The sequence below is a fragment of the Centruroides vittatus genome, unplaced genomic scaffold (assembly GCF_030686945.1).
Source record: "Centruroides vittatus isolate TY-2023 unplaced genomic scaffold, ASM3068694v2 contig_459, whole genome shotgun sequence".
In the NCBI taxonomy this organism is placed as follows: domain Eukaryota; kingdom Metazoa; phylum Arthropoda; class Arachnida; order Scorpiones; family Buthidae; genus Centruroides; species Centruroides vittatus.
Genome location: NW_027122255.1, coordinates 2,268,199 through 2,282,724, shown reverse-complemented (window position 1 = coordinate 2,282,724; position 14,526 = coordinate 2,268,199). Strand labels below are relative to the sequence as shown.

The 14,526-nt window shown below is 26.5% G+C and overlaps 1 protein-coding gene across 2 annotated transcripts in view; it reads right to left on the bottom strand.

The window, feature by feature from the left end:
- The window catches only part of LOC136977457 (PX domain-containing protein kinase-like protein), a 47,674-nt gene that overhangs the window by 10,873 nt on the left and 22,275 nt on the right, over window positions 1–14,526 (bottom strand). For both annotated transcript variants that reach the window (XR_010881093.1, XM_067272949.1), the window contains exons 8-13: window positions 11,319–11,457; window positions 6,948–7,072; window positions 3,679–3,796; window positions 3,519–3,597; window positions 2,976–3,096; window positions 2,668–2,754 (exon numbers count right to left, since the gene is read on the bottom strand). Coding sequence is in view for 1 of the 2 variants with exons in the window: in XM_067272949.1 (XP_067129050.1) it covers window positions 2,668–2,754; window positions 2,976–3,096; window positions 3,519–3,597; window positions 3,679–3,796; window positions 6,948–7,072; window positions 11,319–11,457 (669 nt within the window). In the remaining variant the exon portion in view is untranslated. The remainder of the gene's footprint in view (window positions 1–2,667; window positions 2,755–2,975; window positions 3,097–3,518; window positions 3,598–3,678; window positions 3,797–6,947; window positions 7,073–11,318; window positions 11,458–14,526) is intronic.

Genomic DNA, 14,526 nt, shown 5'->3' with positions numbered 1-14,526 from the left:
TTAAACTTTTAATGCATAATATTGAACTTTATTCCATGGTTACTGAAATTTGAAAATGAGATCATGATGCTTCAAAAACATTAAATATATTATTATTTATATATATTTATCATAAATATTTTTAAATATAAATTAAAAGGACTTCTGGAGATAAGTAAGTCATATTTCTTTATTATTTTGCAACAATATAAAATTAATAAAGAAACAATTGAACAATTACAAACAAATTTTTTATCATAAATACAAGGGAGTTTGATATTAAAGGTACAGGCTGAAATTACACTAACATTTATAATTAAAGAAAATATTTAATACATTCCCAGAAACTACATACTTTTGTTTATTTCTCAACATAATCGCTGTAAACATTGAGACATTTATCCCAGTGTAACACTAGTTTGAACATCCCTTCAGAGTACTGTTGCTTGTCAAGTTGCTTGAAGTAGTCCAGAATGGTGTTTTCCAATTCCTCCTAATCACAAAGCATTTCCTCACCAAAAGTTTCTTTAAAGATACAAAGAAATGAAAATCTGAGGGAGCTAAATCTGGACTATACGCCATCAAATCAAACCGTGGTGGGCACAGCAGAATTGGGAGGTCCTGCAACATCCTCTGTATAGTCCAGATTTAGCCTCCCTCAGATTTTCATTTATTCAGACCTTTACAGAAATTTTTGGCAAGAAAACATTTTGTGAATCAAGGAATTGGAAGACACCATTCTGGACTACTTTGAGCAACAGTACTCTGAAGGGATGTTCAAAGTAGTGTCATACTGGGATAAATGTCTCAACATTTACAACAATTAAGTTGAGAAATAAACAAAAGTACGTAGTTTTTGTGGAATGTATTAAATATTTTCTTTCATTATAAATGTTAGTGTAATTTTAACCTGTACCTTTAATATTGAACTCTCCTTGTATATTTAATTAACCTTTTCCATGTGGTTAGCTACCGATCGATGTATATCATGTGACTTCTCCATTCATCAGTAATGCGAAATGCACCAATCAGTATAAATTAAAAAATTAATCAAAAAATTTGATTAATTTGCATTATATTAGAGTTTTCCAGTGATCTTAGCTTTGATTTTTTCTTCTGTAGGTCGATTGACTTTGTTTAAGCCAATAAGTGTTTTGTTACTGCCCCTGGGCCATAAATATTTCGGTAAATACATTTCCCTACAATTCTACAGTAAATCTTCACAGTTAACTATAGTGTTGGCTGAAAACAATCAAAGGGAAACTCCTTCTAAGGTTTTATTGGGTATCTTCTGTCTTTGTTGACATTACTTTAACTAATCACAGACTTGAGAAAGAAAAAAATTGCTGCAAAAAGCCCTGCCTCCAACCTTCAAAGTAAAATGTAAACAATCACAGTAAATTTGCTTTTTAAATCAATTTTTAGCTCTAACTAATTTAATGCACTTAGACATTAAATTAGCTAATTTGACAATACTTAGTTTTAAAAACATATTTTCTCTCCTATCTAGCGATAAGTATTCCCGGGAAACTCCACCTTCCTATAGTAAGCCTATGGAAGATGTTTGTGCTGTTAATTGGCTTTAAAATTTTTGTCAAATGAATCCATATATATATTTTGAATACATTCAATTATTTTACAAAAGTAAGAGCAAAGTCAACCCAGCTAAGTAATTAGAGACATAGTGTGAATAATGGCAATAACTTCTCCTCTGCTCTAGGTAGAGAGCTGCAGTTTGTTTTGTTTAAAAGAGGACACATGTTTCTATGTAATAGATGTACTGTACAAAGTTCAGCAATTCTCTGTAAATTAATTATTTTTCTTTTGTTCGTAAACTTATTATTTTAAATATGTATAAAACTAAAAATTAAACAATCGTAAACTGTAATAGGTTTTTAATCAAACACAAAAAACAGATTGAATATAGCACGATATTGAAACAAAATATCGTGATTTAAAAAATTACCCAAAAAACACAAAAATGTGCCACATAACAAATTCCACCTATTTACTTAATGCTAAAGGTTTTCAGCATGGAGTGGGTTAACAAACAATACTACCAGTTTACACAGAAGCAAACAATTGTAAAGAAAAGTACTTGTGCTACTATTCTGTAACTTGCTCCTTCATGTTTCCGATTCAAATTCTAATTTACTAAAAATTTTTATAATTGTCTTTGTAATTAGATTAACTACCAAGCTGTAATAGAATTAAGTGATTATGTATTTTTATTTGTATAAAAATGTTATTTATTAATCAGATAAAAAGTTATTTAACCATCTACATAGTATTGATAGTTGAATAATTTTGAAGTTAAAATGAATGCTATTGATATGTATTAGTATTTCCTGTATTACACAAAGATGAATGAATTCGCATTCAAAAGTGTTTTTTTAAATATTCATTACAAAGATTTTTGAATTATTTACTTATTTATTAAATTATATTCCAGTCTTTGATTTTTTAAAATTAAATTCAAGTTTAATAATATAGACACTGGTTTATACCTATTTTTAAAAGAATTAAACTTTTATATATTTATATAAAATTATTTCAGGTTATATTTCAAATATCAAATATAACCAGAAATAATAATATAAAATATGCATCATTATATAGTATTGTACTAAGCATTGTTATTCATTTATAAATAAAAATGCAAACAAATAAATTCATAAATATAAACACCTTTCGCCTCTCATCTTGTCGTTTTTTCTTATTTTCTTCTGAATTCAACTGTGCATGTACTTTTGAAAGTCGTTGACTATGCCTAATCTATATATAAATATAAAACAGTTTTAATAATCATTAAAGTATATTAGGATATTTTAACAGTATCAGTATTTGAGTGTTAATAATACAAGTATTGAAATCATCATCATTCTTCAAAAATATCCAATTTTTCAATCTACAATAATTTAAATTTTCAACATTACTTCTGTAACTAAAAATTAAGAATTAAAATTTATTATATATTAATAATTTATATTACATACCACACGTTGCTCTTCTTTTAATTGTTGCTGCATTTGTTCAATAGATAGCTTTATACTATCTTTTAATTGTGATGATATTTTTAAATGTCCTTTCTCAACATTTGTTGCAATTGAAAAGAATCTGAAGGGATAAAACATTATTCCATGTTTCATGTTTAATTCCCATTTAAATATTAGAATCATTCAAAAATTAAAATATAAAGACAAAAATAAAATTTGATATACATTATTAAATTTATTTGATCATTTGATATTTGAGAAATAGAATATTTATAGAATTCATATTATTCCTTTAATGGCAGCTTATCAAGTAAACTAAAGCTGTCATTATATTGAAAATCCTAATGTTTGAATGCAGAATTGTCTATTTTTTCAATAAATTTCTACTCCTGATGATGAGCTAAAAGGCCTAAAAGTACTTGGGATTAAAACATTCTAAATATTTTCAACAAAGCATAAAACTATAGGCCATAAACAATACCAATTTGGGAAAGTAAATTTAAGCAATTATATTTTATTATAAAATAATAAATATGTACATACGGATGAGATAAAAGATTCATAACAGAAGGAAGTCCATTTTTACATGCTTCTTTTGTAAGTATTGCTTCTAATACAGATCCTAACAAATTACAGCCATAATAAGCATTAAGAAATTTTAAAAAGATTTTTCATTCTCTTAGAATATAAAATTAATGCCTACTAAGTTCTGCAGGACAAGATGATGGAAAGTTATCACAAGTTGGTGTAAAACATGGAATTCCAAATGTCATTTCATACAATAGATGACCAAAGGAGTATACATCAATAACTTCTAATGTCTGAAAATAAATTAAAACTTAAACAACATATCAGAAAAATTTAATATATTATAAATTGTTAAAAAAAACATATTTAATTTGAAGTAATCATTTTATTGATATTTAATTTTTTATGGTATTATAAAGATATAACAATATACAAATACAAATAGGAATGTAAATATCTATAGTAAAATGATCATTTTTATAATTTATAACAAGATTTGCATTACAATTTCCAATATTTCTTTTGCTATAATTCTGATACAAAATATTTTATAGGAGAAAACTCTAGTTTTAAAAAAATGAATGTGATGGTTCATGATTCACATTTTCCATAAGCCATAAATTTTGAAAAATTGACTAAAATAGAATAAGTCCAAAATTAAGAGACAGTCTAACTGGTATCATTGGATAGTTCTTTCTTCCAAAACTGCTGTAAATTGCAGTGACTCTTCAAGTCTAGAAAAATCTTTGATATACAAGATATGACCAATATAGTGTATAGGGTATCATATTTCAGTTCTAATCTATTGTATTTGTGGAGATTAACTGTTAAGGCAAGTGTAAACCTAAATCAGAGTTTTGAATTATGACTTATAAACAATAATTTATGGTATTTTATATTTGTGCTGCCATCAAATAGAATTATTTTACTAAAATTGCCAAAGTAATATCAAAATATAGATAATCTCAAAAAGGAACCCATAAAAACCAATATAAGTAATACATGTAACAATTTGGATTATTTATGAACTAATTGAGGACTAATTATATTATAAAATTTTATATTAAAAAATAGGTAGTTCCATCATACGACAAGAAATTTAATGATTAAAATTATTTCAATTACAAAATAATTTACGAACATCTGTAAGAAAAAATTAACCTGAAGTTAAAAAAAAAATTGCCTGCAAATCAAGCAGACTGTAAAATATAATTAGTAGCATGACTTCTAATTTAATCTTTATCATCTTCATCACATACACACAAACATAACTTAAAAACATAATATAACAGTAAAGATCAAAACTTTACTGAAAAATTTCAAAATAATTTAATTAAATATATTATTTTATTAAACTAATATGGACTTAAAACCTAATTTATTTAATAAAACTAGAATAAATGAATGAATGCTAATATGAAAATTCATGTAGGGAAATGTTAATTTATATATTAAGTTATGCAGGATAAACATAATTAAAGTCATCTTCAGACACATCTAGCACATAAGATTTAACCCAACTTAAAAATATTCTTTAGAACACACAAAATACAATTTTCACATAATAATTAATTAAGAAGATTGCCATCAGAAGAAATTTGACATTGTAAATGGTGTGTGTGAATGATGCATATATATAACACTGCAATTTTAAAAATGAACAAGAAATGAAAATATGGAATATCATCATTTCACTATGCTACTAGTTTACATAAAGCAGTTACTAAACCAGAGTCAAAATTTGTGAGGCTGTTCTGAGAACTGTCTGATAAAAAGCATACCATACTCAATGGCAAAATGATCTACAGATATCTCTATTTAAAATGAACTTGTTTAGCACAGATATAACATAGTTGATAACAGTCAACAATCAGCACTTGCTTTCTCCAGCATAAGCATAAAGACGATATTAAACAAAAGTGCAGTCAATAAAAAAGTGAATAAACACTTAAAATTACTTGATTATTTTTATGATTTCTTGATCAATTTATTTTTATTAATATTAAATTAATCATAGACCAGATTTAATTCATATGGGGTGTAATGTGTAAGTGATCCTTAAATATATTATGTAACGAAAGTGAAGTATGAGATTTGAACTGTATCTTCAGAGTGAGATCCTAAGCTTATCTTGTATAGCTTATGTGTAAATATAACTTATTTGAGCAATTAATCATCACAAGAGAAAGTACTAACAGTTAATTGGAAGTTCATCTATATGATACATATATATGTATAAGTTCTTTTATGATAATCTTGAGATATGCTGAACAGTTTAGATGTTCTGCAATTAAATCACAATTGTATATTGATTTAATTATTCTTATGTAAAATTGAGCACTACCTTACATGTTTTACATTAAAATAATTAATCAACATACAAATGTGATTCAATTGCAGAACAACTAAACTGTTCAGCATATCTCAAGATTATCAAAAAAAGAACTTACTTTTATAAGAATTGAAGACATTTACAATATTTTGTAAATGTCTTCAAACACAAGACTGCCTCTAAATTTTCATAGATTTGAAGTTAGACATTGTGTTTTATTATTCTATTTAGAGAAAACTGACTTTCACCGACATAGTGTGTTTTCTCTTTCTCTTTTACAATTTTTCTAAATTGTGTGTGTATTTGAATTTTAACTATATTCCTAAATTATTCTTAAAAAATATACAAAATAAAATAAAATTAACTAGAAACATCTATATTGGTTAATTTTATGATTTATATACAACTAAATCAGATAAACAAAGTTCACTACAACATCGATGATTTATAATATGTACACTTAGACTTAAGCAGCTCTCACACAATCACACACACAGTAATGTAAACAGCTATTAAAAAATGTATTCATAGCCTTTTCAACTTAACAGAATTCATAAATTGATTACACTGGATTATATCTGCAATTCACATCCTCACTCAGTTGAATCAAAAACATTATGCAAATTCTTGTAAGCTCTATTTTATTGAATAAGTTATTAATAATCTAATTAAATTAGTGACTACTTCAATTAAAGAATATAAAATAAAATTAACACAAGTGGAAAATCATTTGCACTTGATTTTAAAAGTTGCAAATTATTCTGTAAAAAATTTTTATAAAACAATATTTAGTAGGAGTTAACACTTAATAAATCTTTTGGTACTACAGTTTTACTTTTTATACATTTTATTTTTTTTTTGTTTACTTTGTATTTTACATGTTTTACTGGTTTTATAATATTGTAAACTTTAGATACTGTTTTAATCTTGTTTAACAACATAAAACAATTACCAAAGAAAAAGGCATCTATTTGTCCAAGCAACATTGCCTATTATATACAATAAATAAATAACAACTAAAATATAAAATTTCTCTTTATTCAATTTGGTATTTTAAGTATAAATATAATTAAGATTAAAAATCTTATGTTAATTTCTACTGAAAGACATACTTGTACTTTACGAAGTTGCACAAATAAAGGACGCAGATAAGCAGGTTGTCCCAAAAGCTGATTTTCTATTTCTGAGATTTGACAGTTATTACCTTCAATAAACACATTTCCAGCATGTAGATGGCCTAATAAACAGATTACATTTGTAATTAAATGATTTATAAATGTTCTTTAGAAATTGATGAGAGTAATAAAATAATTAAAATAGTAATAAGATATATAATTAATATTTTCTTTTCTTAATAATATATTAATTTTAAATATCTTTATAAATTGCAATTTTAGTAACTGAAAACTAAAAATTAATTTCAGAAAATCGTGCTTTATTGTTAATATTTAAAACTAAATACCAATTATAAGATTAGATATAAACTTATTCATTACAAGTTTTTACATAGAAAAATCTCTGAAAATATTTTATATATATATTCCATACGATTGACATTCAAAATTATGAGAAAGAACTTTATAAAATTTTAAATCATCATCTATCTACTAAACGAAATATATTGGAAAATTTTTAAAAAATCCTTCTGTGCAAATGGAGTTAAAATTTCTAAAAATGTTTTGGTTATTGTAGAAATTTCCAAACAGATGCATTTATAAAATATGTTTTAACTTATATTTATACAGTTTGAAAATATTAATTTTTTATTAAAAATCAATATACATCATTATTTTTAAATTTTAGAAAATTTATACAACAATGTAATAGTAATTATTATATTACTAGCATGATAAAAATAAATAAAACTGATACAGTTAAAAAGAGATTGTATGTTAATTACTAAAATCAAATCTATGCAAGTTTTTCAAGATATTATTTATTAAACATTGTGATTTTGTATATTGCAAATCTTAATCTTTATGAGATCACAAACAAAGATTGAAATTTTCTTTCCAATGATGATAAATAGAAATTTAAATATAAAGGGTGTCCAGAAAGTTACACCACTAATTTGTTGTTCTCAGAGGAGATACCAAGACATATATAACTTATACTTTACTTGTCCAGAACATTAGTACAAAGTTCAATAAGTTGTTTTGTAGAGATAATTTGGTAAGAGAAGAAAAAGTGCTCTATTACTGCATACTTCAACTCTTCTAATGTCTGGTAGCCAGGACATCCAAAGAGGAGCAAAAGGAATAAACTGCCCTAAACTTGAGGAAGTAAGGATCCTTACACAATGTCAATAAAAACAAAACAATATTTGAAATATTTATGAACTAAATTTTAAATTTTATAAAAATTTTTAGTAGTCTGAACAATTTTTGTCTTAAAATTAGTTGATTATTTTTACACAAATGTATACATAATATACATTTACATAAATTTAACTTGCTATAAGCCCCAATATGTATTTTTTCCTAAGTCCCATTACACCACTACCTGCAACAGTGTTACCAGAACAGCCATCCTAAAGGCAGTCCTGTTGATGACTGGCTTTTCTCAACAAGGCCCCACAAACCTTATGATGTCAAACAACTTAGGTTTGTCTATTGGAACTTCTTAGTGGCCACAGGAGAGGTGCTGGAAATGATTTGGATCCATGGCCAATTCATCTGTTTAGGAACAGTTGCTTTGTGCTGGTGGAGGCAGGAATTGTAATCATCATCCTCTTTCAACACAACATTTCCATTCACTTTTTGACAGACTGCCGTAATCATAATAGAATCAAACTAATGTTCAGGACAAGTAAAGTATAAGATGTATTCTGACTTATATGTCTAGGTATCTTCTTTACAAGAACAAAAAAATATGGTAACAGGACTTCCTGGACACTTTGTACATTTAATAATACAGCATATTAATTTTAAGTTTAAAATAACTTCATTGAAAGTATACTTTTCAGAAATTAAAAATTTATGAAAATTATTGTTTTAATAAAAAAAAATAATTGCAAAAAGTAAATCAAAATCTAGTTACATTTTATTCTATTAGATTCATTTGAATATTTTCAGCAAGGTTTGGTAATTATCCCAAATGAAATTCTCAATTTAAAAACACTCAAAAAAAAAAAATATTTTCATTTAAATCAAACTTTTCAGTAAATTAAGTAAAAATGTCCTTAATAAGTACCTCTTAATAATGGAAAATAAATCATGTCTCATGAGATTTATATTTATTTTCATAAATATTTTGTTTCCTAATAGAAGAAATTCTGAATAATGAGTGCAAACATTTAATATTAATGTAACAAACAAACAGTGATTTGATATTTATCAAATTACTCATTAGTTATGAAAACTAAAGTCCTGCTTGTTTTGTCTAGAAAGTGTACGCTTTGACATCATCTCTTCAGTTTTACAACAACAAAATTAGATGATAACATCAAATTAATGTAAAAGTGTCCACTATTCCAATCAAACAAACAGATCTAAGATTGAAGCCCAAAATATTTTAAAATATAAATGCCTTAATAATATGCCTTTAATATTTGGCTAACACTTCAATAAAATATGTAAATATATAAAAATACTTAAAACATTATTAATATATAATAATAAATAAAAACAAAATTAGATAAATAAAATTCAAAGTTTGAATCAAAATTTAAAATGGTAAAGACAAAGGATATCTTCTCAATGTAATTTCAAGATTTTTAAACTTTTACTTGTTTAAAATTTAACCTTTTAACTTTAAATTGACCATTAAAATATCAATTGATATCATGGCACCAGTACATGACTTTCAACTGTTTGACAATTGTCAATAAAACTTTGTTTCTCAAAAGATTACACTCTATAAATTTCTGAGAGATTATCAAATTTAAGTATTTAACATTGAAGGAAAAATCAGTTTAATAAATTAAATAAAAAAGGAAAATTAAGTGTATATGACTTCTCAGCTAAAATGAGCATTTGAAAAACTCGAATGAAATCTTGGAGAACAGAAAAAATCAAGACTTTAAAAGGGATTTGCGTAAAACTAAGTGATTAGTTGAGGATGCATCACTTACAATGCGAGCTCACAAAATAACCAAATTTGTCTATTTTTCATATCTTAGTTTTTATGTAAACATCTAAAAGAATTTTTAAAATATTTTTCATAAACTTGGTAACAACTTTTTATAACACTTCAAAAACATATATTTTATAATTTCACATAGGGTTCTAATACTGAGAAGTTTTGCTATATTAAATTTTACTAATATGTTCAAATTATATTTAATTGTAAGAATAATATAAGTTCAGATATTATTCTTTGTACAAAAATTACTACAGCTGCTTCTTAAGAAGTTATCCTCATTATTAATGTTTTAAAAATATTTAGCTTCATCTCCAGAAAAATACAAGCTTCAAAACATTTTAGAATATTGTGAGATTCTGAATATTTTGAGCAAAAATATTCTAAAGGTTAATATAAAATATTTTATAAAAGTTAACAAAATTCAAAGAAAACAAGGAACAAATGTTTTCTGTGTTGACAGCCAGTTCTTGAGAGAGATCTTTATCTCCCACGACTAAGGGGCTGACTAAACTAAAAGACTCATCATGATATCTGATCAGATGACAATTTAGCCAAATCTCCATTGGAGGAGAGTGGAGGTATAAAAGAGGGATACATGCCAAACTCTGGGCATATCATCCAGTATCCTCTCTTAATTAAATCTGTGCCATATTCCATGGGATTGTAACTTCCGCCCAAAGGACAGAATTGTTGTTAGACAAGTAATTGAGGTAATATAATATTGTTGTAAACTCTCTCTCATATTAGGGATCAGTATATTATAACACTTGCTAAACTAGATTAAATATTTAGATATTTTATTTGTAATCTCTTTTCCTTTTTATATTATTAAATTTTGTTGTTTCTTTGTTAAATTGTCATTGACTTAATGTGTAATGGATACCTATCAACTTACCTATGCACTCCCCACTTGCTAAATTTTAAGCTCTCCTTTCTAAGAAGTATTTTAAGTTATTTTATCATGAGTTAGGATGTGAGATTAAATTAAATTCTATCCTAGCTGGTGTCGGGACCCTGACAATGATTGAGATTTTACAACCTTTGACCTTAACATAGAATTAAGCCATCCTAAGACTCAGTGAGCGGTTTTCACCAAACCGTTGCTGATAATTGTTCAATATACAGTCCTTAATCATACCTGGTTCCTCACAATATAGATTCAAAAATAGCAATTTAATATTTTCTTTGAAAAATAAATCCACAAATTTTTAAACTTTCATTTAAAAAATTGATTTTGTATAAAAACCATGGTGTTCCTTTGTTTAAATTATATTATTTAATTTTGTTTAAAAAATTTGAATACTTTCTTCTTCTGTTTTAATTTTAAGTAAATGTGACACAGGCAATAACATCCTGTTTTAATTTATATATATTTTTAAAAAACGTTTTCTTATACAAACCATGAGGAATGCCTTTTTCATGAAGAAATTTCAGTGCTAGCAAAACTTGTCGACCATAAACTTGAATTAATTTAGGAGGAAGAGGTGAATAAGTTTTTGGCTTAGCATACTTCTTCAAAAATACACCTTTTGGTCTTGTCTGGAAAAAAATATATATATATATCAAATTTAATATATGTGTATTAATATGTTTGTAATAGGAAAACTTTTAATTTGTAATACAAATATTACACAATTAGAATATATTTTGTAATTTCAACACACAGTGCTTTATGAGCAAACTGCATAATGATGTGTCTGTGTATTTGGTGCACTGTTATATCCAGGTCAATGTTGTAAAAATTTAATAATGTATTATTTTTGTTTACAAGAGTTACAGATTTGTGTAATTGTGATGTTTCTTGTTTTCTATAGAAAAATTCTTGTAGTGTCTGTATTTCTTTGTAGTGAAGATTAAAATGTTTATGAAATCTTATCCTCCTCTTTACAAGGAAAAGTCAACCTTTCTATGAAGAACTTAATGTAATGTTTGTTGTGTTGTTTGTGTTTTTTTTTTGGACACACAAAACTAAAACTCCAATGCATAACTCCAAATAAATATGTCAGTACTGGAATTTTAAGTGTGTTTATCATCATTAGTTAATAATAATATATTAAGTATTGTTTGTCTGTTATTTTTTGCAGTACTGTCTAATAGCTAGCATATAATTGAAGAATGAAATGTCAGTTTCTAATCATTATTTGTTTATGATTCACTACTGAACTATTGGCAAATAATGATTAAAACAATACATATCTAATGTTTAAAGCACTAAGACTGTTAGTGATTGCATGTTATAAAAATAACTATAACTGAAACTTCTGACTACAACAAGTGAAATTTTACAAATATAATGGTACACTGTATTTTAACTTATATGTTAATTCTGATAACATTATTATTTATTCGAATTGTTAAACACAAGATTGTGATATTAACTCAATCACTTGGCTTTTGACTCCACCTTTATTTAGTTGATAAAGGTGGAGTCAAAAGCCAAGTGATTGAGTTAATAACACGATCTTGTGTTTAACAATTCGAATAAGCAATCTAGCACAACACGGTTTCTCTACGACTAACATTATTATTATTACAATGTGCAGATTTCACTAAATTTAAAAATGATAATTATTTGGTTTGTTTAAAAACTAAGGCAATGAGCAGCATTCACAGGCATTTTATGGTAAAATGTAGCAAGGCTATCATTAAAATTCCCCAAACTCGTTCCCATTTTCCACATTAGGCAAACACTATCACAAATTGTCTACATTTAAAATATTTCAAGGTCTTGCCTTATTAATTAGTTTGTTTAAAAATAAGGTTTTAATTATCAAAATACTTTCACTCTACCACATATATTAGAGTATAAGTCAATGTGGCTTACAAATTCACTCAAAATTTTTAGTTCAAAATTGTGGTTTGGACTTATACTTGACATAAGTCAATTCCCCAAACATATAAAAGGTGCTAGTAGCCTAGAAGTGAAATATACATATAATGAAACCCTGTAACAAGACCAGACCACTTTTATTGAAACACTAACATATCTTTCAACATATGTATTTATGTTATATATGTAATACAATGTGGATGTGTGATGTGGATGCAGACTATAAATAGACACCAAGCAGCAAATGAAAATCTTCAATAACTTATCTTCGTAAAAATTCTTATGAACATTTCTGCCATTACATATTATTAAAATCCAATAGAATATTAAAAGTTTGCACAGCAAAGTATCAATACTATATATGGCATGTAATAATAGAACACGGTATTATGCCTTTCTAAAAACTTAAATTTACACAGTCTATCATGATATTAATACAGTGGTTTCCAATCTTTTCTACAGTATGCTTCTCCAATCAGGGCTCGCGTGCAATGTTGCTTCCCCCAGCATACGTATAAGTGTTTATTGCTCTGTATTCAGTAGTTATTTGTTTTTATTACGAATTAAATAATATCAGTACAGTGATTGAAAATATGAAGCAAGAATACAATTGTACTACTAAAAATACAAATATACCTACATACAGCACTTTGCACACACAAAATAGGTAATATCTGTACATACTATACAACCAAGAATTTATTCCTTCTGAGTAAAGTTATAATAATGTAAATTAAAAAAATATTTTCCATATTTTCACAAACTGTAAACGTCAATGTGAAATTTGAGCTTATTTTGAATTGCACAAAATAATCGATGTTTGGTTCTAACTGTCAGTCCCACGTGCAGGTCATTTTACTGCAAGAGCTATGGCTTTTATTCTAGTTACAAGGCCACTATTCTTCCCTGCAATAACTGCAGTGCCATCGGTGCATAAACCTATACAAATCAATCTAAGTCAAGCCTTCAGCACAAACAAATTCATTAAGTAAGCAAATATATCTTCCCCTGAAGTTGTTGTTGGGATCATTTTACAAAACAGTAACTCTTCTCTTACATTTCCTTCTGCACCTTATCTCACATAACAAATAAGCCAAGCCTGTGATGAAACATCAGTTGATTCATCGAGTTGCAATGTAAATATTTGACTTTACTTGTTGAATTAACTGCATTTTCAAATCCATAGCCAAGTCATTGATTTGCATTGAAACTATTATTTGACAGTGGAAATACACTGCCTCTACATTCATAATGCAACACATTTCTAAAGCTGTCAGAAGCAACAAATTCTTGGCAATACTGTGTGATTTCTCACATTTAGCAATTTTCATAGCCACTACATAAGAAGCTTTTAATGCTTCCTGTGATACCTTGGCTTCTTTTGACATTATAGTCTTCTGTTGTTTCACTTTCATCCCTTTTTGAACAAAATCTCATGATCCTTGTGTGCACTATTTCGAGATATCTTTTAAGGCTGTCATTGGTGAGAACTTGAAAACAAATGACACATTGGGACTGTTGAATGCTGGATTTGCTACAAAAACAAGAAAATCCAAACCTGATAAAACTTGTGTAACATCGCCTGCACTTTTTCTTTTCTTAATCCATTAAGTTCACTTTGGTCTGTAGATTCTGCATTTCTCATAGTTCTGTTCAAATAGTGGTCCATTATAAATATCAAGATGATTGGTTGTTTAGTTATTAGATTAAGTAAAATATATGGTGACAGTCCCAACAAGCATTACTTATGCAATGAAAAAAACAAATAAGAAAGCAAT